The sequence below is a fragment of the Doryrhamphus excisus genome, chromosome 1 (genome assembly GCF_030265055.1).
Source record: "Doryrhamphus excisus isolate RoL2022-K1 chromosome 1, RoL_Dexc_1.0, whole genome shotgun sequence".
Classification (NCBI taxonomy): domain Eukaryota; kingdom Metazoa; phylum Chordata; class Actinopteri; order Syngnathiformes; family Syngnathidae; genus Doryrhamphus; species Doryrhamphus excisus.
The window spans coordinates 13262937-13288955 of NC_080466.1; the positions used below are offsets into that span (position 1 = coordinate 13262937).

The 26019-nt window shown below is 42.0% G+C and overlaps 2 protein-coding genes across 3 annotated transcripts; both read right to left on the bottom strand.

Annotated features, from left to right (window-relative positions):
- Window positions 1-5012: 5012 nt before the first annotated feature.
- On the bottom strand, window positions 5013-18549 carry LOC131138154 (neuronal acetylcholine receptor subunit beta-2-like). 2 transcript variants are annotated; one of them, XM_058086850.1, is made up of 9 exons: window positions 18375-18548; window positions 18110-18169; window positions 16609-16754; window positions 16040-16084; window positions 15687-15796; window positions 15032-15558; window positions 11543-12024; window positions 11091-11236; window positions 5013-6746 (listed from the first exon to the last, which is right to left on the bottom strand). In XM_058086850.1, the coding sequence occupies exons 1-9, from the start codon at window positions 18535-18537 to the stop codon at window positions 6731-6733; spliced, it is 1695 nt and encodes a 564-aa protein (XP_057942833.1). In that variant the 5' UTR covers window positions 18538-18548; the 3' UTR covers window positions 5013-6730. The 2 variants fall into 2 exon arrangements, with proteins under 2 accessions (XP_057942833.1, XP_057942843.1); XM_058086860.1 differs by lacking the exon at window positions 16040-16084 and having other exon boundaries at window positions 18375-18549.
- A 2488-nt stretch (window positions 18550-21037) lies between these two features.
- c1h19orf53 (chromosome 1 C19orf53 homolog) lies at window positions 21038-24891 on the bottom strand. The gene is made up of 4 exons (XM_058073868.1): window positions 24730-24891; window positions 23923-23978; window positions 23403-23580; window positions 21038-23258 (listed from the first exon to the last, which is right to left on the bottom strand). Exons 1-3 carry the CDS (start codon window positions 24818-24820, stop codon window positions 23449-23451), a joined length of 279 nt encoding a protein of 92 aa, XP_057929851.1. The 5' UTR covers window positions 24821-24891; the 3' UTR covers window positions 21038-23258; window positions 23403-23448.
- Between the last annotated feature and the right edge of the window lie 1128 nt (window positions 24892-26019).

The following is a 26019-nucleotide window of genomic DNA, read 5'->3' on the forward strand; positions in this document are numbered from 1 at the left end:
TCAAGCATCCATCCATCCATGAGATAAAAGTATGGCTGCTTACTGTTGTTCACTGGTCTCCTCTCGGTACAACAAAATGTAGCTTTGGCCAGCTGGTTCAACTTGGTTTCTGTTTCATTTCCATACAGTTGGTGAATTCTTGTGACGATAGTTTCCCTGAATGAGGTCCTACTTTTACGTCTGAGCCAGGTTCGGTCTGCCAGTATAGCTTAAAGACCACAGCTTGAGCCTGCTGATGCATGACTTCAGATTCGTTGTGCTCTAATGAAAAGACACTGTGATTTATTTAACGTTTTCCTTCAAAACGTCAGACATGAAAGAAACATGTGAGAGCCAGATTCAGCCATCAAAAGAGCCACATCAGGCTCTTGAGCCAAAGGTTCCTTACCCCTGTTTTAGCATACTATTAGTTAAGGCCAAAAAAAGAAATCAGTTTTAGGGTAAAATCATGACGTTGCAACTTTTCCTCCCGTGAGGAAGTGACATCGGGGTTTCAGAGTTGAGTTTCAGCTTTAGTGGGTAGCAGTAGCGATGTCAAGTGTAGGGTTTTCATGGGGAATCTGTGATTGACCAGTCCAGGGTGTACCCCGCCTCTTGCCCAAAGTCAGCTGGGATAGGCTCCAGCAAACCCTAGTGAGGATAAGCGGCATAGAAAATAGATGGATTTTTCTGAGGGATTATTATGCCTGTCGTGAGATCATTCAAACCTGCAATAAAAGCCTGTTGTTCCAGCGAAGTATGCACATTTTTGGACTAATAATAGGCTGTATTCAACCTCTAGACAGCATGATCTATTCAATACCAAAGGTGTATTTATACCTTTTTATAAATCCAACTTTTTTGTGTGAGAGTAAAAAATGAGGTGATGCTGCAACTGCACACTAATGGATGTCAGGAGCCGTTTCGAGCCATAAAACGTCCACAAGGGGGCAGAAGCGCATCTGATGAGAGCTCGGCATGGATTGCTTGCATATAAAAACATAATAAAAAAAACATATAAAAACAAAAAATTTTCTGATGAAAGACGAGAGTTTCGTCTTTGTTTTGGTATGTTTATATATAGCCATCGAGAACAATATTCTGTGTCCAAATGGTCTGAAATGGACGGTACTGAAGGGGTTGGAAACATGGCTGGGCTTGATCGAGTACACATGAAGATACAGAGCCAATACATCAAATCAAACACGTCATGACACACTCCTCTTTAGCGCCCTTATTAGTGGGGGCGTTTCAAGGGAGAACTCGGTGAGAATCGATGTTTCTGCCAGGGCACTTTAGTGTGATGCACCATACTGTGTGGCTCTGCTCAGCCATGAGCGATGTTTAATTCATGTTTTTTTAGTACAGGCAGGCTGCATACACTCCAAAAGCCATTAATGTCACCTTTTTTCTTCATCTCATCCAACGGTCTCTTCTCGTTACTGACCTCTACATCGCTTTCCTCCATGCATGTCTCTTATTTCCACACCACATTCTACCTTTCTTTTCACCTCACACATAAAGATCCCTCCCCCCATCGTACATACGACGTACGGCCGTGCCATCTCTCTGCCTCAAGTCAAGCACATAACAATATCTGCCTCCCTGCTGCAACTTTTACTCTCCTCCATTATTTACGTTCACATATCTGCAGCACATTCCTGAGCCCAAAAGTGCTTTTATTTTCAATCCCGAGTAATGAAATCTGGATGTCCTTTTTTATTCGTCTCACTGAGGCGGCTTTAGAGGAACTCCAGATAGCCTGCACCTTGTGGGAGCTTTGGATACACTGTAGTTAAATCATAAGGGCTGCACTGTAATGTAAGTAAAAGACATGAAGAACATGTTACACCATGTTGACCCAATGTGTCAATGGTTATAGATGCCAATCTTCTACAGAGTGGGAAACAATCTGCATACGATATACTCCTTGAACTCATTACCTGATAACTTGAATATGGGTCGGCCTAACCTGACTTATGTATATGTACTTATTGTTTTGCATGGTGTGTGTGTGTGTGTGTGTGGTAGACCTACATCCGGTACAGATGATTTACAATCAGCTGCAGGTGCCCACAACATACGGGCCAATTTGTTGAAAATACATCTCCCCTGGGACGGGGAAGGTCATATGCTTTGGTGTATAGCGCCCAAATAGCTTTACTTATGCTTTTATGCTGTACAAGAATCCAACTGGGACATCCATTTTGGGCCAAGACTCTATTAAAAAGAAGGTCATCAGTGTAGAAAAGTCTCTTCTTTGGGTTATTATTCATACACACACTCAGTCATTGCCAACAGAAATGGGTAGGCATGGAGATTTTGGTGGGGGTTTTTTGCAGTTTTTTTGTTCAAAAGTTCATTTTGTTTATGCCGTGACGCAATGACAAATGAGCCACAGGCTGCAGATGGCCGCTAAGTGTTTTGGATGTGGTGTGGCGAGCTGCCGTGCGTGCCGGGGCTTGCAGGTTGCTGCCCGGAGAGCTGCGAGGCGTACGGGGGGTTCAGTGGACAAAATGGGGGGGCTGTTGGTCGCTCTTCGGGAGGAGAGGGTACTGATGCGATAATAAATTTTTTCTAAAAGGTTCCAAAGACCAACTAGTAGATCGCAATTGACGGGTTGGTGACCCCTGACATACACCATCATGGATCTTGACTGCTTTACGCATTTGTGATTCATTTGGATGATTCTTTATACAACAAATATCTACAATCATTTTTAAAAACAACAATACGTCTTTTATTTAAGATGATTTACACAGAGTCAGAATTACACATACAGGCTCTAACAGGGATGCACTCCTAATCAACGTTTTGTGGGGAAAAACATCCTTAGTAGAAACACAGCAGAACAAATGTAGAATCAACGTAGAATGACAATAGAAACAATAGATGAACGGTAGAAACACATGAGAAGGATGGTAGAAAGACAGTTGACACCCATTAGAAATAGTGTAGAAATAGAACAGACACACAATAAAAAGATAGTAGAATCACAATTGAAAGAAAGTCAAATCCCAGTAGAAAGACGGGAAAAACACATTAGAAATACAATGCAGTACGCTGTAGAAAGACAGTAGTCACCCTGTAAAACACAATGGAAACTGAATAAAAGAGACAGTAGAAACACAAGAGGCACACTAGAAAGTAGAAACACTGTAGAAACAATAGTAAGACAGTAGAAACACAGTAAAAAGGCAGAAGAAAGAGAGTACCATTGTACCCAAAATGTGTGATGAGTTGAATAGAAAGGCTGTATAAGCATAATAGAAAGACAGTAGAAACATAGTAGAACAACAATAGATAGAATGTATAAACATAGTAGAACAACAATAGATGGTATAAACATAGAAAGACACAATAGAAAGACAGTAGAACAATACAGAAACACAACAGAACACAGAATACACAACAGAAAGACAGTAGAAACATAACACAAAGGCAGTAAAAATACAGTAGAACAACAGTGGAAATATAATAGAAAAAGTAGAAACACAATAGTTGTCAGGTTTAAACTCCTGTGACACTTGTAAAAACACTTAATACAGAAGAGACAGACAACAAAATTCAAAGTTACTCGCAGCGAGGAGAGTGAAACCACATACCCAGTAACATGCCGCTTCACTCTGAATATGCAGTTCACACTCTCTTTTTATTCTCTTTTTGGGGTCCCTACTACATGGTCGGGGGGGGGGGCAGTTGCACGAGCTATATTTGTTTGTCTATATGTGTGTGTGTGTGTGTGTGTGTGTGTGTGAGAGAGAGTAATAACTTTTACTGTTTTATGAGTTCTTATCTTGGCACATTCTTGCAGGATTAACAGAAACATCTGCAGGGTCGCTGTTGGCGCGTCTAGGCACCTCCAAGACCTGGGGGTCGCTGGGGGTCTCTGCTCAGGGTCACAGGAACCTTCCCTCTTCAGCATATTCAAACATTCTTTCTATTGTCTAAGCAAATGGATATAAGTGGGATAACTAACACTATATTCATTCTATCTACATTTTATTCTATCAATAGTACAGCAGTAGAAACATAATATAGAGAGAAAGTAGAAGAACAATAGAGAGACAGTAGAAACATAATCAAAAGACAGTGATAGAAAGACAGTAGAAGAATGATAGAACGACAGTAGAAACATAATTGAAAGACAGTATAGGAAGGATAGAAAGACAATAGAAACATAATCGAAAGACAGTAATAGAAAGACAGTAGATGATAGAAAGACAGTAGAAACATAATAAAAAGACAGTAATAGAAAGACAATAGAAGAATGATAGAAAGACAGTAGAAACATAATGGAAAGACAGTAGAAGAAGGATAGAAAGACAGTAGAAACATAATGGAAAGACAGTAGAAAAAGGCTAGAAAGACACTAGAAACATAATGGACAATAGAAGGCGGCCAGAAACATAATGGACAGTAGAGGACAGTAGAAGGCGGCCAGAAAGACAGTAGAAACATAATGGAAAGACAGTAGAAGAAGGATGTGAACATACTGTAATAGAAAGCCAGAGCCGTTGTCCCTCCCGAGGAGAGTAAAAGGGAGCAGGTGAGCAGAAGGGAGATGAAGAGAGACAACAGAGACATACTGCAGTTGTCTTTACGGATGATACGAGCGTCAAGAGGGAACAACACGATTTACGTCTCATCCATGTTGTCCGCAGCTGGTACGCAAGCAAAGCGAGGTTGGGTATTTGGCACAGCTTGTCCTCAACAATTTGGGTATATCGCATGCAAAAAGACAGATAACCGGCTTTAACAACAGCATATTTGTACTTCCTGTTGCTCAGTGGAGCGTAAAGTGGGGCGGAAGCGGTGATGGAGGGAAGAAAGAACAGGTCGGAGGCCACAGAGAGGGAGCTTGGATTGTGTCCATGTTTGCTAGCGTGTTTGTGAGCGAGCGGTCATGTTTTTTTCTCCTGCAGGCATGCAGACAGTACAATGAGTCTTCCGGACAACTGCAGGGGCGTCTGACGCACTCTGCTTATTTCGGAGTGCAACTTCCAGAAAGTCAAGTGGCACAGGGAGCCAGACCTGCCACCATGATGCAAAGCTCTGCTCGTTCAGGCAAAGAACACATGATCACGTAAATCTGCAGCCTCAGGCTTCCCGCTGACATGAAAGCAAGGAGAATGTGCTTTAAAGTGCTCAAATAATGGCTGGTGATGCTGCGACTACTGTGGATAAGACAAGACGAGATTTTAACATCAAGTACAAAGAACTTTTTGCATACCAGAAAACAGAAGCCATACCACCTGTTGTCGTGATTTGAAATCCATTTCCAGTCAACATATTGGACTTTGCGGTCAAACGTTTTAGGTTTGCAACTGAATATTCCATTCCTCGACATCTACGATTAGAGCTTTGCCTCTTTGCATGAAATAACAGTAATATAAAGCCGGGGGAAAAAAGCAAAAGGAGGTTATGATCTTTATAAACATTATTCCATCACAGCAAGCAGTGATACAACACTAGAACATGAAATGGTCATTTTTCAAGAAGACGTGTTTCATTGGTGTACAATTCAGTTGAGAGATACTGTGTCTTAAAGGGGACCTATTGTGCTTTTTCCACTTTTCTAACCTATAAATGTAGTTAGAATGTTGTATTATGGTGTTAAAAAGTTTCAGACAGTGAGGTTTGCGCATTTGGAAGTAAGCCTTGAAAGAAGTTTGGGATGGCTCAAAACACTCGGTTCCAAAGGGCGTTGCAAAACCGATCCTTTGTGATGTCACACAGGGGCGGGTTTCCTTATGGAGGTGGCTGTGGGCACAATACACTCTCAGCCCTCCCCCAATCTCTGCTTCTCTGTTTAAGAGGCAGGATCAGGCAGAACTTATTGGAACAAGAGAAAAATATTTTCATCTGTCAACGGCATTTCATACGGGATTGTTTTATGTGAACATGAACATGCATTATGAATGGCATGCAATGTTGGACGCGCTGTGCATCCACGAGGGTTTGAGAGAACCTCAGTGCTCACTGTCAGGAACACGGTAGCCCCGCAAAAAACGTGTAATGACCACATTTCCACTAACGATGCTGGGCCAAGATTGTCTGCAGTTGGCGCCCTCACATCCGTATGTAGAAAGAAGACTACATTTGTAGTTAGGAAGCACTTTGGGCGTGTGACCAATCACAGCAGAGTGGGTGTGCCCATGGGGGGAATAAATTAAAACAGACTGTTTTGGAGGGAAGTACAAATCCTAGGAAATACAGCTGGAATAGGTGCAGATTCTGAAAGATCTAGAAAGTGTTCTGTGCAGGTTATTGTGTGTAGCTGCTCTATAGAAGTCAACAACTCAATACAAAGGGTAAAAAAATTGCATAATTGGTCCCCTTTGAGAAGATAAAAAGTCTTAGTCAAGTTCTGTACTACGCTAACATTAACAATTACACAATATGGTATTTCTCAAGAGTGGTGCAACAAAAAACATACTTCATTCAAACTGTTGCTGTCATTAAACCCCATACTTTTTATTGTCTCTACTTGGTGAAAGTGAACGATACAGATTCAAGATTGTGCTAACAGTCAGTGATACTCATAGAATGTCAGTGAAGTCTGGGCAAATTCCAACCCATGTAACGGAACAACACGAAGAAACAATGTGTGGTGGTTTCTACCTTGAAGGTACTTCGATACACGCACAGTCGTCACAGCTGATACCGCATCCGGTTCGGGAGAGCACTTGCCGCTAGGTACACGGCTTCCTAGTTTGAGTTTATAAAAGTCAATATTCATTCTCACATCTTAGAAATCCCCGTACCTATGGAAAGGAAAAGACAACATGGTCAGTATGTCCTTGTTGGGTGTTAGAAATAACGCTGTCACTAATTCCGTTATTCAGAATAAGCATTCAAAGATTATGTGATGATATGTGGTATTCTACACTGGCCATATTGATGAGACAGTGGCCATCACAGGAAGTACTGTACAGAAACAGGAAGTAAGAAAAAATAACTTATTTTCTTATCGTGTCTCTTATATTGGGTAATCAAGTGTAAAGGTCGAGCTCAGCTCGTATTGCTGCACGCCTTCCTTGTCTTTGTTTACGTTTTCCACACTGCCTAAGAGTGCTTTCGCCTAGCTGGGTGGTGTGTGTAGACTCTGGTACTCTGGAGATTGAGTCAAAGATGATACGATCTTCATCGATAAATACGTTAGGGCTGCCATATCCAACACATCTTGTAAGAGTTTAGGCTTTATAACAAAAGCTAATACATTCTCAGTAAAAATGTACGCTCAGCAGCAGCCGCAGATGCCCTCTGTTAATCATCCTTAGCTTGCCCTCCACTGTCTTCTGTGCATATTTACTTGTTTGTGTAGCCCAGTGACACACAAGTCCTAAGTGCATCACCGTGGAATGTCGTGAAATTCTGCAGAAGCGTAAAAGATGCAACCAGCATGAAAAGTTCAGGATAAAGGTTGTTTCTGCTCGACTGAAGACTGCTCGCTCTTTAAAGTAGCTTCAATCAATATTTCAAAACATAAATGGATCACCTCACTGCTTGGGAGGAAAAAGTAAAAAAAAAAAAAGATTTTTCTGTCCCTGCCCTGATTTTGATGTGTCAAGGTGTGCTTCATGGTGTGTTTCAGGTTCTGTTTCATAACGTGTTTCGGGGTGTTTTTCAGGGTCTGTTTCATAATGTGTTTCAGGGTGTGTTTCAGGGTGTGTTTCAGGGTCTGAGTTCATGTGTGTTTCAGGGTGTGTTTCATGGTGTGTTTCAGGGTCTCTTTCATAATGTGTTTCAGGGTGTGTTTCAGGGTGTGTTCCATCGTGTATTTCAGGGTCTGTTTCAGGGTGTGTTTCAGGGTCTGTTTCAGGGTGTGTTTCATTGTGTTTGAGGGTGTGTTTCAGGGTCTATTTCAAGGTGTGTTCCATTGTGTTTCAGGGTTCGTTTCAGGGTCTGTTTCACGGTCTGTTTCATAATGTGTTTCAGGGTGTGTTTCAGGGTGTGTTCCATTGTGTGTTCCATTGTGTGTTTCGCTTACTCTGTGTCGTCAGCAGTGGGTGTGTTTCAGGGTGTGTTCCATTGTGTTTCATGGTGTGTTTCAGGGTCTGTTTCATAATGTATTTCAGGGTCTGTTTCAGGGTGTGTTTCATAATGTGTTTCAGGGTCTGTTTCAGGGTGTGTTTCATGGTGTTTTTCAGGGTCTGTTTCAGGGTGTGTTTCAGGGTGTGTTCCATTGTGTGTTTCGCTGACTCGGTGTCGTCAGCAGTGCATGTGTTTTATGCTGTGTTTCAGGGTCTGTTTCAGGGTCTGTTTCATGCTGTGTTTCATGGTGTGTTTCATGGTGTGTTTCATAATGTGTTTCAGGGTCTGTTTAGGGTCTGTTTCAGGGTGTGTTTCAGGGTCTCTTTCATGGTGTGTTTCAGGGTGTGTTCTACTGTGTTTCATGGTCTGTTTCAGGGTGTATTCCATTGTGTTTCAGGGTCTGTTTCATGGTGTGCTTCAGGGTCTGTTTCAGGGTGTGTTCCATTGTGTTTCAGGGTCTGTTTCATGGTGTGTTTCAGGGCGTGTTTCAGGGTCTGTTTCAGGGTGTATTCCATTGTGTTTCAGGGTCTGTTTCAGGGTGTGTTCCATTGTGTTTCAGGGTCTGTTTCATGGTGTGTTTCAGGGCGTGTTTCAGGGTCTGTTTCAGGGTGTTTTCCATTGTGTTTCAGGGTGTGTTACATTGTGTGTTTCGCTTACTTGGTGTCATCAGCAGTGGATGTGTTTCAGGGTGTGTTCCAGTGTGTTTCAGGGTGTGTTTCAGGGTGTGTTCCATTGTGTGTTTCGCTGACTCTGTGTCGTCAGCAGTGGTTGTGTTTCAGAGTGTGTTCCATTGTGTTTCAGGGTCTGTTTCATGGTGTGTTTCAGGGTCTTTTTCAGGGTCTTTTTCAGGGTGTGTTCCATTGTGTTTCAGGATGTGTTTCGCTTACTTGGTGTCGTCAGGAGTTGGTGTGTTTCAGGGTGTGTTCCCTTTTGTTTCAGGGTGTGTTTCGCTGACTCGGTGTCGTCAGCAGTGGGTGTGTTTCAGGGTGTGTTTCGCTGACTCTGTGTTGTCAGGAGTTGGTGTGTTTCAGGGTGTGTTCCATTGTGTTTCAGGGTGTCTTTCAGGGTGTGTTTCATGGTCTGTTTCAGGATGTGTTCCATTGTGTTTCAGGGTCTGTTTCATGCTGTGTTTCAGGGTGTGTTTCAGGGTGTGTTTCATTGTCTTTCAGGGAGTGTTTCAGGGTATGTTTCCGGGTGTGTTTCAGGGTGTGTTCCATTGTGTTTCAGGGTGTGTTTCGCTTACTCGGTGTCGTCAGCAGTGGGTGTGTTTCAGGGGGTGTTCCATTGTGTTTCAGGGTGTGTTTCGCTTACTCGGTGTCGTCAGCAGTGGGTGTGTTTCAGGGTGTGTTTCACTTACTCTGTGTCGTCAGCAGTTTCGTCAGGGTTTGTTCCATCGTGTTTCAGGGTGTGTTTCATGGTCTGTTTCATGGTGTGTTTCAGGGCGTGTTTCAGGGTCTGTTTCAGGGTGTTTTCCATTGTGTTTCAGGGTGTGTTACATTGTGTGTTTCGCTTACTTGGTGTCATCAGCAGTGGATGTGTTTCAGGGTGTGTTCCAGTGTGTTTCAGGGTGTGTTTCAGGGTGTGTTCCATTGTGTGTTTCGCTGACTCTGTGTCGTCAGCAGTGGTTGTGTTTCAGAGTGTGTTCCATTGTGTTTCAGGGTCTGTTTCATGGTGTGTTTCAGGGTCTTTTTCAGGGTCTTTTTCAGGGTGTGTTCCATTGTGTTTCAGGATGTGTTTCGCTTACTTGGTGTCGTCAGGAGTTGGTGTGTTTCAGGGTGTGTTCCCTTTTGTTTCAGGGTGTGTTTCGCTGACTCGGTGTCGTCAGCAGTGGGTGTGTTTCAGGGTGTGTTTCGCTGACTCTGTGTTGTCAGGAGTTGGTGTGTTTCAGGGTGTGTTCCATTGTGTTTCAGGGTGTCTTTCAGGGTGTGTTTCATGGTCTGTTTCAGGATGTGTTCCATTGTGTTTCAGGGTCTGTTTCATGCTGTGTTTCAGGGTGTGTTTCAGGGTGTGTTTCATTGTCTTTCAGGGAGTGTTTCAGGGTATGTTTCCGGGTGTGTTTCAGGGTGTGTTCCATTGTGTTTCAGGGTGTGTTTCGCTTACTCGGTGTCGTCAGCAGTGGGTGTGTTTCAGGGGGTGTTCCATTGTGTTTCAGGGTGTGTTTCGCTTACTCGGTGTCGTCAGCAGTGGGTGTGTTTCAGGGTGTGTTTCACTTACTCTGTGTCGTCAGCAGTTTCGTCAGGGTTTGTTCCATCGTGTTTCAGGGTGTGTTTCATGGTCTGTTTCAGGTGTGTTCCATACTGTTTCAGGGTCTGTTTCATGGTGTGTTTCAGGCTCTGTTTCAGGGTCTTTTTCCGAGTCTGTTTCAGGGTATTTTTCAGGGTCTGTTTGATGGTGTGTTTCAGGGTCTGTTTCAGGGTGTGTTTCACTTACTCTGTGTCGTCAGCAGTGGGTGTGTTTCAGGGTGTGTTCCGTTGTGTTTCAGGGTGTGTTTCGCTTACTCTGTGTTGTCAGCAGTGGGTGTGTTCCATTGTGTTTCAGGGTGTGTTTCAGGGTGTGTTTTGCTTACTCGGTGTCGTCAGCAGTGAGTGTGTTTCAGGGTGTGTTCCAGGGTGTGTTTCAGGGTGTGTTTCAGGGTGTGTTTCAGGGTCTATTTCAAGGTGTGTTCCATTGTGTGTTTCAGGGTGTGTTTTGCTTACTCGGTGTCGTCAGCAGTGAGTGTGTTTCAGGGTGTGTTCCATTGTGTTTCAGGGTGTGTTTCAGGGTGTGTTTCAGGGTCTGTTTCAGGGTGTGTTTCAGGGTGTGTTCCATTGTGTTTCAGGGTGTGTTTTGCTTACTCTGTGTCGTCAGCAGTGAGTGTGTTTCAGGGTGTGTTTCAGGGTCTGTTTCAGGGTGTGTTCCATTGTGTTTCAGGGTGTGTTTCAGGGTCTGTTTCAGGGTGTGTTCCATTGTGTTTCAGGGTTTGTTTCGCTTACTCGGTGTTGTCAGTAGTGGGTGTGTTTCAGGGTCTATTTCAGGGTGTGTTTCATTGTGTTTCAGGGTGTGTTCCATTGTGTTTCATCGTGTGTTTTGCTTACTCTGCGTCATCAGCAGTGGGTGTGTTGTAGCTTTGAAAAAGCGGCTGCATGAAGAGCCCCAGTGTCCCGACCACGCACACCAAGATGAAGATCCAAAGGAACAAACGGTCTATGACCATGGCGACGTACTTCCAGTCCTCTATGATCTGAAAAGAACACAGACAAAAGACGTCTGAGGGTGTTGAGGCTGAAACGTGTCCAATAGCTTGTGTTTTATTCATGGCTGCTGGCTTACAAAGGCTTATGATCCACTAGGCTAATGTGCAATTATGATTTTGTAATATTTATGAAGAACCCGAGCTTTGCGCAAGTCAGGAAATTTGCTGTCTCTCATGACGAAAACTTCAGATAGTTTATTGACAGATTTGATTTCATTCACATCAAGAATGACATGTCAGAAAAGCGACTGTTTACCATCTCAGGAAGGCAGTAGGTGACAAAAGTATCCTCACCCCTTCGTCATCATCTTCGGTCTTCATGTGCTCAGCGATGTATTGAACTCCTTCCACTGCTTCCTGCAGATCTGCATCCCACTGAGTGGCCAAGGGCCTCTGGAGGTCTGAGCGTCGACCCCCCACGTCCGGGATGTCCCCCATCCTCCAACAATACTTGTGGGCCCAGTCCGCGTTCACATAGAAGGAGTCAGAATCAGTCCGAGCACCACCAAGTTTTATGTTGGAGAACTGTCGCTTATCCGTCGCAGCCTGGGAAGGATTTTTTGGGATGGCCCTCTGTTGCGCAATAGTCCGCTTGAGTTTTTTAGCCGTACCTGGACGCCTCATGAGAAGAAGGGTGGGAAGCTGGACTAAGAAGAGACGCTTCACCCATTCAGGCATGTGGTGAGTGGACGGGGTGCGGTGATGAATGTTCAGGACACAAACGGTGCTCACAATGGAGAACGTGACCAGCACCATGGTGAACATCAGGTATTTACCTAAAGGTAAACACAAGAAGGACGTAAATAGTACTGCAACTGGTGAAGACGAGAGTCACTGTCCCACAAGATCCAGCAGATTTGCATTTCTTGAAAATGGGCCGCTTTTTGGAGGAAAACCCATCCCATTGATCCCATTATTCCATAAGTGGATAATAATGCAGAATTAAGTGATAATACAGGTCAAATGAGCTGAACATTTGGAAGTTGGATTGGTTTGAATCGGTTGAGAAATGTGAGAGGTTAGTCAAAAATGTGGTGGAATGACCGATAGATATTTTACTCATCTCCAAGACAAATTCATGGATGAATAAATAACATGTCGGCAGAAATTGCGAATGAATTCTGAAGCTGAACTAAAATATAGAATCAACGTTTCCTAGAAATGTGTTAAAATCTATTGACCGATTGGTGATCGAACCAGCAACCATCAGGTTGGGAGACGACCACTGTCCGACCTGAGCCAGGCAACCGTGCACCAAATAAGCAGACTGTAACACGTAATGTTACATTTGAACATTGAAATTGGGAAAAATGTCACAAAAAACATTGAATTATGGAAAAGGGGGGAATTTTTAGAAAACTCCTGATATATATCCTGCATGTCCCCAATGAACAGAACATTTTTTTGGTTTTGTTGTTGGAATGGTTTGTGCTTGTCACTGCCATGACGTAGAGAGGAAAACAATGTTTTGTTTTGACAACAGCAAGTCAAATATTTTGATGCTCTGCTGAATGAATGAATGATTTTGGCTGCCAAATGGAGGATTATAAATCCAAGCTCGCCAAAAGGTGATCAAAACCTTTCCTGAAGAAGGCTAGTGTGTTTCTCTTGCCCAAAGTCAGCTGGGGTAGGCTCCAGCGTACCCCTGCGACCCTAATGAGGATTAGCAGTATAGAAAATGGATGTGTGATGGAGAAGAGGACTCCTCCGTCCCTATGAGACGTTGCGCTGCTCATTCCCACGGGGCAATGAAGGTGCACGCGCTGCACGCTGGCACATAACCAAACACAAACTTCTCCCCGCGTCCGGACAACGTATTCCTCATGTGTGGAGATTCGATGGTGCACACTCGATGTCCACACACCACACACAATCCATACTATGCATACGCAAGACTCACCTCATTGAACCGCGAGATGCAGCCTGCTGCCGACACATACCGGAAAGGACTACTTCCGGGACGGTCCCCCTAAGAAGCGAAATTGCCGCTCAAGGAGTGGTCAGGTGACATTGGACTGAACCAAGTCGCAAACAGAGTGCTGCACCCCTATTGTTGAGTGGGTACGCCCAAGAGAGGGGCGAGACTATTTAACGGGAAGGTGTCTCTCCAAACGGAGAGAGAGTAGATTGAGGAACGTGTGAGAAGAACATATGAGAGTAGTTGCTGTTGCATTGATAAGAGAGTAGAAGTGGTACAAGGTTACATTGTTGGTAACATGTGCCTGCATTTTTTAATTATTTTCTTCTAGATTTGTGTATTTTTTTTGTTCGTCTGAGCCATCATATTTTTGTGTTGTTTCTGTAACAATTTATTTTCTCCCTTGAATGAACCCACGACAGCATGGATGGCGGGGGTGCATGTACGTCATATACTAAATAACATTTAAGAGCACAAATGTTTAATAGAATAAATAAATGGACTGAGAAATCAATTTTGAAATTTGAAGTGTATTAACATGCCATGAACCTCACTGCACGTCACAGTCAATTTCAATGAAAAGTCTTTTTCCCCTGTTTTTGGTCAAATTAAGAAATACAGTATATTTGTCAATGTTCGGAGGGAATTTGTATTATTTTGGCCATTTTTCCATGTTTCCACCATATCTCAGCAGCCATCAAGTTACAGTATATTGTGTTTCCAGGCGCCTGCAATAGGACCCGATCCGATCCAATCCAATCCACTTTATTTATATGGCACATTTTATAAACAGCATTTCCAAAGTGCTGCACCGACTAGTAAAATAAAAAGTAAAAATAAAAGAAATTTAATTACAAATTGAATTTACTCAGGAATTCAAATATCAAATAAATCAAATCAAATTGCATCAAATGTAAGACAGTAAAATATTAAAAACAAGAAACAAAGCAATAACAGCATGAAAAATAAAAACAATGAAAACAAAAAGAAAGGACTAAAAGACACAGAGGACCATACGACTCACGCCGAGATAAAAGCCAGAGATTAAAAGTGGGGGCATTTTTTACTTTGGAGGGGAGAAAGTTCCATAGCTTGGGGCCGACTACAGAAAAGGCTCAGTCTCCCCTGGTCTGAAGTCTGGTCTTGGGCACCACGAGTTGGAGCTGGCCCTCGGACCTCAGTGACCGCGCTGGAGGTCCGAAATGTATTTTGGGGCCAGCCCATTCAAGTCCGTAAAAACAAACAATAAAGTCTTAAAATCAATCCCATAGCGAACAGGCAACCAATGCAGGGAGGCGAGAATTGGGGTGATGTGCTCTCCCTTTTGGTTCCTGTTAAAAGCCGTGCCGCAGAGTTCTGGACTAACTGTAAGCAGGAGAGAGATTTTTGGCTAATTCCAGAGTAATGTGCATTACAGTAGTCCAGACGTGATGAAATAAAAGTGTGCATGACTTTGGATAACAATGATTTAATTTTGGATAAAAGCTGAAGATGATTTTAAAACAGCATTAATTTGTTTATTAAGTTTAAAATCACCGTCTATTATGATGCCGAGGCTGGTGGCTGTGGGACAAACGTGGAACAAATGTTGACCCCCAACAGCATCTCAAATGGAACATGATGAGATATGGTGTTTTTCCAATGCTATTTCCCTGAAATAAACGTTTCTTCTTTGAGGAAATTCATCGGAAATAATGAATCCGCTTATGGTGAGATTACTGGACTCTTTCAAGCAGAAGCATTCATTTAAAAATACTCACACAGGATTGAATGGTGTCAGGGAATGTTCTTTGTTGCTAGTTGGGATTTTCACATGACTATAATCCTAATGGTGGGCTCTAGAATAAAACATAGATGCCACTCACCAATGAGGGGTACCGCCAGGGAGGTGGGCGGCACAATCTTGGAAATAAGCAGCAAGAAGACGGTGAGCGCCAGCAGGACTGAGATACACAAGGTCATCTTCTCGCCACAGTCTGAAGGCAGGTAGAAGACCAGGATGGCCAGAGAGGTGATCAGCACACAGGGGATGATGAGGTTAATGGTGTAAAACAGCGGCTTCCTCTTGATGACAAAGTCATAGGTGATGTCCAGGTAAGTGATGTCGTTTGGGTCCTCGTTTTTGCGCCCGGGAAGTGAGACGATATCCCACTCTCCGCTGGGCGTGAAGTCGTCACGACTGGCAAAGTCGCTGGTGAGAATCAGGTCGACTTCCGTGTGGTCATAGGTCCAGGAGCGGAACTTGAGGGTGCAGTTCTGCTGGTCAAAGGGGAAGTTCTGCACTTCGATGGCGCAGGCTGATTTGTAGATGGCCGGAGGAAGCCAGAAGATGTCCCCCGTGTTGGAGACCACCGTGTTGCAATAGAAGGACACTTCATACACGCCATCAGCACTGTGACCGCATGTTGGGGAAGACACATCACATTAGAGGTAATCATCCTCCAACCGGACCATCCCGTTGAAAGAAATAGCACCAATCCAACACAATAATAAAACATCACGTTCCATCCTTGCACTCACTTGTTGTAGAGCACAATGTCAGGAAGCCAGAGGAGCTTGGAGGGTATTCGAAGTTTCTTGATGCCTTCGTACTTCTCTGGGTCCCACCTCAGCCTGTAGTCATTCCACTCCTGTTAAAAGACAGTCAGTCCGTCAAGCATAGTGATTATAGTCTATGTGACCTCCTTATATTATGGTATGTCCCAACGCAATCATATCTATCACTCCTCCCCCTTGTATGTGTTGTTTCCTGTATTGCCTTACAATATAACACTTAGAACACTTCAGCTCTAGAAGCCATTTGTTCAGGTTGTATTCATTTTATCAAATTGGAATAGTCGATATTTGAGAATAACGTTTTCCTTCGACATTACCTGAGACAGCCACAAGTTGGTTGTCATGATCTGTTCTCGCTCGTTCTGCGAAGAGAACAGAGAGGTGAGAAAGGCAAAGGAGTTCCATTTCTTGAGGTGAAGGGGAGTGTGGAAAAGAGGCGGAGAAGCCAGGGTGGCGTGGAAGCATGTCAGGAGGTGCCCAGGTGAAGGGAACGATGTACGGGGCCATCGCGAGACCGGCCGTCATGTTTGGTCTGACCAACAGACAGGAGGCTGGGTTGAGCGTCGCACCATGGGCCACAGGCCTTTCTCCTGTGCGGCTCTAAGGCTGTGGAAGGCCACCAATCGTCATCTTCACATCTTAAGGCTAAAGTCCGTGTTGTAGGAGGTTCATGTCCCATCACTGTAAACATCCTCTGTCTGTTTGTGTATGTCATCATCAATCTACCGTTGCTAAATGGTACCTTGTGGAAGTGTTTTTCTTGATCTGTTTTTGTATCTTTCAAATGTACAAGAAAAAGAAAAACCTGTGCTCAAGGATTGTGGATGATGGCCAAAATTCAGACCTTTTCCTGGAAACTAACGACTGAGAGAATAAGGATACTCACGACGCTGATGAGCTGCGACAGCGACACTCGAATAGAGATGGTGACCTGCTGGCTCTTATTGATGGCTGGTCTGATCAGTTTGTTGTAGCGCTGTGGACCTAACAGGTCGTTGACCAGCCGCTCCTCTGCACTCTCTGCTCTGCTTCCTGGAAAGTCACAAGACGGAAATAAATCATTTGAATTGAGACGACATAATTAGTCTGATGAAGTTGGAGTGGGTGTGGATGGGGTGCTTTGGCAAATGTTGAAACCACCACGGGTGCAGATCATAAAATATCATTGGTGGTGTTTGGCTTGTTGCATGGTGGAAGACACCAGCATGGCTTCCATCATGGAAGGTATTTCTACCCTGGTGGACTTGACTTTGTCAAGAGTGGATTTGAACAGCGATGCCTCCGGTTTGTGTCTTTGTCTGGAGAAGTCTTTCAAAAGTCGGCAAATATGTAGGTGAAGATGGAGAGCTCTCTCGAAAACAAAGCAAGTCTTGTCCGCCTGGCTTTCTGCTTCCTTGATTTTAGGTTAAAAGGACTATCAGTGAATTATTGAAAGCATCCATCTGCGTCTTGCTAGAGATATTTATATATATGGTACATATGCCAGCTATGAAGCGATATCTGGAGTGAATGGACACCACACACAGCCAGCTCCGTGTATTTGTATGCATTCGCAATTCGGCACTGATTTCACTCATTTTTGGTCCAAAAAAAAAATTTTTTTTTGCACAGAAAACACATCACCTTCATACGATGGCCTATCAGGGCCACAGGGGAAAATTGGAGATTTTGAGAATATAAGTCAATTGAGGAGGATAAAGTCATCACCCCGTCAGAGGGAATAGTGCTAACTTTACAGATTAGCATGGGTTAGCATCTCATAGCCCCCCTCTTCATAGATAAAGTTAGGAATTTATTCTTCAAAATTTACAACTTTATTCTCACAATTTCACATTATTTTAATACAGGCTTTGCTTGGGATAGCTATGAAAGACAGCAGTATTACAACTTTTTTCTTGTATATTTCCGACAAGAAGTTATAATACTACCTTTGTTTTTTCTTGTATAGAATTCAGACTTACATTGAAGGAAAGTTGATAAATCCTGTAAGTCCTAGAGGTGTAGCGACAAGGGGGGCCCGATGGGATTTTTTTTCCCCCATTAGGCCCACAATTCCCGGCAGCGCCCGATTGGCGACATGCTCCAACTTGTGCACTCACTCAGACGGGAGGCAGATCTGCACACTAACCGGAGAGGACATGCTGGCAACATCAGCAGCCTCAGCTTTGGTTTCTGCCTTTTGTTTGATCAGGAAATATGTCAATGATTTTAATGAGAAGAATCGGCATGTCTAATATATCTAATATATTCATATTTAGGTCATGTTCCCATCATTATTTTTTATTTCTTTCTATCCTGACACCTGCCCCCGACCGCACGTCAACGGTGGTGCTCCCATGAATCCTATCTCCAATGGAACGGAAGGAGAAGAAAGGAGAGCAACTTACGTGTGAGAAAGAAGGTGAAGAGCAGGAGAGTGTTGATGATCGTCCTCATGGTTGGTACAACTTGAGGGAAACAAACGCAAAAAAAAGTACATCAAAGTCTAATTCCACATCGTTTGGTGTGAAAGTACTTGATCCACTTCCAACTCCGGTTGTTTGTTGCCGGAATGAATGCAGAACATAAACTTGTATGAGGCAAAGAGGGAGTTGAGTTTACACAAAAAACTGAAAGCTGAGCATTGTCTCCTTTTGGATCAATTTGGCTCACCTGAAATCTCTTTCATCGTCATCGTCTTCATCTTCAATTTCAAGTCCACAAAGATACGGAGAACAGAGCTCCCATGGAGGAGAAGCACAAGGAGGGGGGTCGTGGTGGGGGGGGGGGGGGGGGGCACTGACACTCGTGACGTCGTAACCTGGACTCGCGCCATGCTTCTTCTTGGTGCCAAATGTAAACAATCACACTTTTTGACCTAATGTACTTCTCTCTCTCCTTCTACTCATTTTCTACACATTTCAGGCAGAAATCTCTACCTAACTGCTACATCCAAAGACAAACGTTAAGTATAAATGTTGCATTTAAATGCTCAATCAAAATAACATTAAATGTAAATATGAATGCTAAAATCAATGTTAAATCGAAAAATAAATGTTAAAGATACGTACATGTTAAATCTCAATGATTTATATAAACGCTAAATATACATGTTAAATTGAAATACACACATTAAATGTAACTATAGATGCTAAACATGCATGGCGAATTTAAATATATAATATCTATAAATGCTAAATATAAATGTTACATTGAAATACAAACATTAAATGTAAATATAAATGCTAAATTCAATGTTGAATCTAAACATAAAAGGTAATTTTTAAAATATATCTATAAATGCTAACTATAAATATTCATTTGTAATACAAACACTAAATGTAAATATAAATGGTAAATCTAAACAGATGTGTTACAAATGCATGTTAAATGTTATATACAGTATAATGCTAAATATACATGTTAAATGCTTAATCGAAACATAAACATGAAATGTTAATATAAATGCTAAATTAAATGTTAAACATAGATGTTATATATTAATGTTAAATACATGTTTCTAAAATATGCCAAGTGTCACAACAAACTCATTTCATGTGGTTTAGATTGCCATCCCAAGCACTGGATAAACCATTGGGAATTCTATCAAAGGCTGACACTATACAGCACGGTACACTATACAGAGATTGACTATACAGAGACGCTCTTAGAGACCTCATTGGCGGATGGATGCAATGAAGACATGAAAGCAGAGTGGATGTTTGACTTACTTATGAATAACCCATTTACACTTCAGCGGTGAGAAAGCATTCATTGCGGACACCAACAATAAATAATATAACAAGAAATCATACTTTATTATCAGTGCTGCCGCACTTGTGCCCTGCCAACAGGAGAGGAGGCCGAGTTCAAATCCTAAATCTAGCATTTGATGTGAAAGAATCCGACTTTATATTCAAATAGGACATTATTTCCAGTGTATGAGCTTAAATGGGAGGCCCGTAGAACATCAGTCTTATTTGTTCCAGTTAAATGTTCAACATATACACACGTGTATACACATATTTGCATATATACACACACACGTGTATACACACACTGTAACGAATCTTTGCGATTTCCACAGTATGGTACTGTATTATTGGCAGTGCATTACTGTGATCTATGTTTACAATAAAGCAGGGGTCCCCAAACTTTTTCCAGTGAGGGCCACATGACTTTTCTTTCCTCTGAAGGGGGCCAGGGTCAGGGTCGTATGTTTGTTTATGTTCTATGACTGGGGCAAAGTGTGGTTGTAGTCACGTCAGAATAGGTTACCATTTCCAGTTTTATGACAGAAAAATGACCATGCTTTATTGTTCAGGGGGCCGGGACAAATGTGGAAGTGGGCCGTGTCCGGCCCCCGGGCCTTAGTTTGGGGACCACTGCAATAAAGTATTGTGATTCTATTCTGAACTATTGTAGTATTAACACTAATTTACTGAATGATATTCACATTATATGACTGTAAATATGACAATAAAATATAATGTTTTATTTTTTTTAAAATAAAAAAATAAATGTGATATAAAAATATCACAATGGCACCTTCAACAGTGTTTTGGAGATGTTCACAGTAATTTACATAAAAATTAGTGTAAATTACTGTAGACTGCAGTGGATTGTGGGAAGAAGACTTTTGGAAGGAAAACAGCAGGACTTATTGTTCCTTTACAGAGCTGCAGTGCTGAATGCCCAGAGAGAGGAAATACATTGAAACTAGTAAGTATATTCTTTCATCTACAGATAGATCTCATTCAGAGAAGTCAACACATGAAAATATAACAAGCTAGCTTTGCAGATTGGATTGGATTAGATTTGACTTTTGGTATGTTTGGGTAAATGAGAGAAAGAAAGCTATTGTATAGAGCTAGCATACCACCTGCAAGTAAAAGTTGATAGAACTCCTCTTTCAAAAGAACATCATTTATATTTTATCAGTTACTAGTATTTATAGTTTACTAGTTATACTGTAGTTATACAGTAACTGTGATAGTCTTTTCAATTGTAATGTCTTTAGTAGGCTATAGCTCAGATGTGTTTGATTGCTATTAGAAACTCAGCAGCCCAGTGTGTGCTGTTGCTAGTTATATATAGCCAGTTATAGCTGCTTATATTTTTGCTGTAGTTTTAATTAAGCTTCTTTTGTTGTCCATATATCATTTAATGTTCATTTATAATCGTCTTTTATAATTCAGGGGAAAGGCGGATCTGAAACTAATACTTCTTTCTTCACTGTCTTCTCACAAACCTTTCAGCTTTTTGGTAAGTCAAAGAAGAAAATATATGTGACCATAGTCTGTACGTAACTGACTGCTAATATTAACTTATCAATAGGGCCTTCAGCTATATTTCTTTCGAAGTCAACTTACAAGGTGGACAAAGGATTTCAAGACCTGAAAGACATCAGTGAGGTGGGCAACATCAACCATAGTGTTGCATCTCTCCTTGTCACAATGGCCTACTTCAAAGAAAAAGAGGATTCACTCTTTCTTCTGGCTGATGTAAGTACATTGAACATGTGAACATGGATGCTTTTTAAACATATTTGTCAACTGAATATTTATTGCACTTAGGGATAAATTATGGCCTATTTTTCTCTCTAATGTAATCAGTAACAGTTTTCACATTGTTCTTTCATACACACTTGCCATTAGATGTTCAGGTCAATAAACAAACCATGGTTTTATTGAATAACTGATGAGAAAGACATTATTGTGTTAAATACTATAAAATTATGTTGTCTGATCTTTTGTGTTATTTAGGTGACAACCACCTCAGCAGATGCAGCAGCCAGTCTCTCCCAAGCACACCAAGGTTGCTGGCACTTGGTAAGTGTAAAACTCTCTCTTCCAATGTCAGGTGGAAGAACAAGTGTTAATGTGATAAAAATGAAAACATCTCCATTTTATGTAATAGATTCACACAACTTAACACATTGTATTCTCATTGAGGAATCTGATGCAACTCTAGGATTGGTCCAATTTGGAAGGAGATTACACGTACATAGTTCAAGTAAAATGTTGTGCATGACATGGGGCATTTAATGACAATGACACATTATAGTTATTTATATTGTCCGTGTGTATGGTGGTTAATAGATGTCATGCTTATCATCACCCACTACGATGTTTTGCATTTGCTGTGGCTGAGAATATCAGTGATGTAGCAAAAGCACTGAGAATATTTCTTCTGCTTGCAGGTTCTTCCTGAGGATTAACCCTGAAGGCTCAAAGTGCACCAGGAAGAAGGCAAAAAGAAAGAAGAAAGAAGAAAGGTCTGAATCGCAGAGTGGCCACTTTCATTGGGGAAATTGTAGAGTTTGAATAGAAAAAGTATTAAGGGAGTGTCACAAGTTTGAAGTCTGCATAGTATGTTTTGGCATGTCCAGAGTTTGTTTAGCTTTCGTTCTAGGCCCGTTGGCCAACAGAGCCATTTTATAGATTTTATGTAGGTGGTTGTTTGTTACAATGCATGTTCTGCATCCTGAAAAATAAATGTAATTTAACTGTTGATAGCTGTTGTGTAATATGTTTAAGGAATTTTTGGGAGCACAGTGAGGTATTTGAATATCATTGTTTACAACTGTGTACGGTAATTTGACTTCATAGTAATTGGAAAACAACTCAGATAACAGTAATACAGTATTGATGTTTACAGTTATACACTGTTTTGTATTACAGTGAAGAAAATTGAACAGGAACATTACAGTAACATATATTTTGAGTTTACAGTAGTTAGAATTGTCACAGTATGTTCACTGTGGTTTAATTTACAGTACTTTTTTATTACTGTAAATTACATCACAGGATACTGTGAAATATATTACAGTATTTTACTGGCATCGTGCTGCCAGTAAAATACTGTAAATTTAATTTACAGTCCTAGTTTTTGTACTGTAAAATAAAACACAGTAAACATACTGTGAAATATATTACAGTAATTTACTGGCATCGTGCTGCCAGTAAATTACTGTAAATTTACAGGAAATTATTTTACAGTGCATATATGTATATATATATACACACACACATATCAATCCATTTTCTATACCGCTTATCCTCACAAGGGTCACAGGCATGCTGGAGCCTACCCCACTATCCCAGCTGTCTTCGGGCGCAAGGCGGGGTACACACGCGCTCATGCAACGCTCTTTACTGAACTGCGTTGAATATGATTTTTAGAGCTGTACATTAGTGCACAGGGTTAATAAAAATAATAATAAAGCTGTAGATTACTGACACTTATACTTGACAATACTAATAATACGGAAAAATAGTGAACTGTGTTCAAGTACATTTTAATTTTTCCATATAAAAAGTACTTTATTTCCTTGATGGTGACTTAACACAATGAACAATTCATGTGGCTGTGTCTTGCAGGTGTATCCTGATCCGGGTTCACCACTAGGTGGCAATAAAATCACATTTATCCTAGTAAACTGATCGTTACTAAAATTGTTACAATATGCTGCACTCTCTTCCATCTTCTAGCATTCTTTTAGCATGTCACCAGTAAAAGAGTCCAACCAAAGATGACTCAACCATCAGTGTACATCTGTGAGGAAAAAGCATTTCTCAAATTAGTCCAGAAATGTCTGTACCAAAACAAATGGCCACAGTCATCAATGTTTTTCTGGCTGAAGATATCAAATACAAAGATGTGTGTGCTCAGTGTTAAGACAAGGCTTGTATGTCATACCGCGAACATCCATTGTACTTCCACACTGAGGTGCGGCGTGGCAACCTCATTTGGAGCTGCTTCCTGGCTTTGCTTTGCCCTCAGAACCTTTGACCACGCTCAGTGGCTTGTGAAGGGATGAGCTCGCCTTCTGGGTCACGTCCTGCTCAATCTTGTTTCTGATGGCAATTTCCAGGCCCTTTGGGGAGGGTGTTTAGCCTGGTAAATAGCTTCAGTGCCAGTTTTCATTTTCAAATTTATCAAACTCAACTACTCACATGTATAGCTTATCCTTAGAGCAACCGTGCCAAAAAGTATAATCATAATAATATGAAAACAAAACTTGGGTTTGAATATGAAGTGCATAAAAAATTATTATCTGTCAAAAACAGCGGTGGAACAAAACAATTGTTCCACCGTACATGTCGCGCTACACTCCAAACTGAAACAAGGGTCAATATGCGTGCACGTTGGCAGTTCTTAATATACCTTTTTTAAATTATTATTATTTTTAAAACACAGCTTTGGTGAAACATCTTACCTTTTTCAACTTTTGTTGCTGAATCACTTGAACCTTCTTGGGTGCAATGATCCTCCCTTTAAGACAATTTCAAACAATATTATAATATGTATTCATAACACTACCATCATCATCAAATAGCTCAAAAATAGCTTGACTGAAGACGCAGAATGATGACGTCACGCAATTATTCCTCAGCTGTTATTTTTTCTTTTCGTGAATGGAAAATAGAAGCCAAAATTATTTATTCAGATCTATGACGAATACGCTTGGCTGCTGGCGCGTACTGATGACGTCACAACAAATACCGCTGCCGTGTGCAACACAATAATATTCGTACCACAAACATACAGGGTATCTATAATATTGTACATCAGACGTAACTTTCAAAATCCTGATACAAACACATGATCAGACACATGTGTGTTAAAATGTCTAAAATGAAGCCCAACTCCAAAATGATTTTAGACAGCTCCGTAGGTCGTCTCTCGCAGAGGCACTCTTATGTTTGTGTTTGGTCCGTGATTATTTTATCTGCTGTTTCCCAAGCAGGGTACAGCACCACCTACAGGTTTGTTTCAGTTTTTTCGTTTCTGATTAATGCATTTCTAACATTCTTTTGTTTCTATTGTTATTGTAAAGGACGTTATGGGCACTATGTGTAGCACATTTTACAAATAGCTGTTAGATCCATGATTTTGTTCTGTAATGAAAGACTCTTGGACGAAAAACGTCACACGAAACGTGGCCACGTGTTGCGGCTATTTGAGCATTCATTGTTTTTTCTGTCATGGACAATAGATAAAATGTACAATATGACATCCATACCTCCTTTCTTTGGGCCCTTCTGTTTGTTCTGTTGGTGTTTCTTCGTGGTTCCGGGACGTTGAGCTTTAAACTTCTGTGAACCCTGCGCCATGTTTGAAAACCGGAAGACAACACTCCGAATGCGTCTTCTTCTTCTTTTGGTTTAATGGCCGCCACCTACTGGTTCGAAAAATGTAACATGGTCTATATAACCTGGTTGACATGAACGAAATACAAACCAAAAGAGAGATTCTATTCTATAACCCTGTGCCGTTTTAACACTCTTATGACTTTAAGTTATTATTATATAAATATAAAGGTATTTGTGTTCGTTAAAGTGTTTGCTTTGAAACGCGCACTAAAAAGACTACAAGGATTGGAGTTATAAAAACGACTATATCTGATTTTAATTAGTCAAGCTGATCAACAAAGAAAGTTTGACCTAAGTCCTTGTTGAAACGATCCAACTTTACGCGTTATTATTTGTCATTTCCAGGTGTTTACTCCACACAAATAATGTCAACATCCATCCATCCATTTTCCTCCGCTTATCCGGGTCCGGGTCGCAGGGGCAGCAGTCTTAGTAGGGAAGCCCAGACTTCCCGGTCCCCGGCCACCTCCTCCAGCTCCACCGGGAGGACACCAAGGCGTTCCCAGGCCAGCTGTGAGACATAGTCCCTCCAGCGTGTCCTAGGTCTTCCCCGGGGCCTTTTCCCGGCTGGGCATGCCCGGAACACCTCACCAGGGAGGCGTCCGGAAGGCATCCAGATGAGATGCCCGAGCCACCTCAACTGACTCCTCTCAATGTGCAGGAGAAGCGGCTCTACTCTGAGCCCCTCCCGGATGGCTGAGCTCCTCACCCCATCTCTTAGGGTGAGTCCAGCAACCCGACGGAGGAAACTCATTTCAGCCGCCTGTATCCGCGATCTCATTCTTTCGGTCATGACCCAAAGCTCATGACCATAGGTGAGGGTGGGAACATAGATCGACCGGTAAATTGAGAGCTTTGCCCTCCGGCTCAGCTCTCTTTTCACCACGACGGTCCGGTACAGCGACCGCATTACTGCAGAGGCTGCACCGATCCATCTGTCGACCTCACGCTCCCACTTTCCCTCACTCGTGAACAAGACCCCAAGATACTTAAACTACTCCATCTGGGGCAGGACCTCATTCCCAACCCGGAGGGAGCACTCCACCCTTTTCCGACTGAGAACCATGGCCTCTGATTTGGAAGTACTGAGTCTCATCCCAGACGCTTCACACTCAGATGCAAACCGTCCCAGTAAACGCTGAATGTCACAGCCCGAAGAG

Excerpts from the sequence above, each read along its gene's own strand:
- LOC131138154 (XM_058086850.1), bottom strand. The coding sequence starts at position 18,537 with ATGGCGCGAGTCCAGGTTACGACGTCACGAGTGTCAGTGCCCCCCCCC. Across the intron at positions 16,755-18,109 it reads CTTCACCTTCTTTCTCACAC|GAAGCAGAGCAGAGAGTGCA; the intron begins GTAAGTTGCTCT and ends GTGACTTTCCAG. Across the intron at positions 11,237-11,542 it reads CCGAAGATGATGACGAAGGG|ATCATAGAGGACTGGAAGTA; the intron begins GTGAGGATACTT and ends TGTTCTTTTCAG.
- c1h19orf53 (XM_058073868.1), bottom strand. The coding sequence starts at position 24,820 with ATGGCGCAGGGTTCACAGAAGTTTAAAGCTCAACGTCCCGGAACCACG. Across the intron at positions 23,979-24,729 it reads GAAGGGCCCAAAGAAAGGAG|GGAGGATCATTGCACCCAAG; the intron begins GTATGGATGTCA and ends ATTGTCTTAAAG. Across the intron at positions 23,581-23,922 it reads AGCAACAAAAGTTGAAAAAG|GGCCTGGAAATTGCCATCAG; the intron begins GTAAGATGTTTC and ends CCCTCCCCAAAG.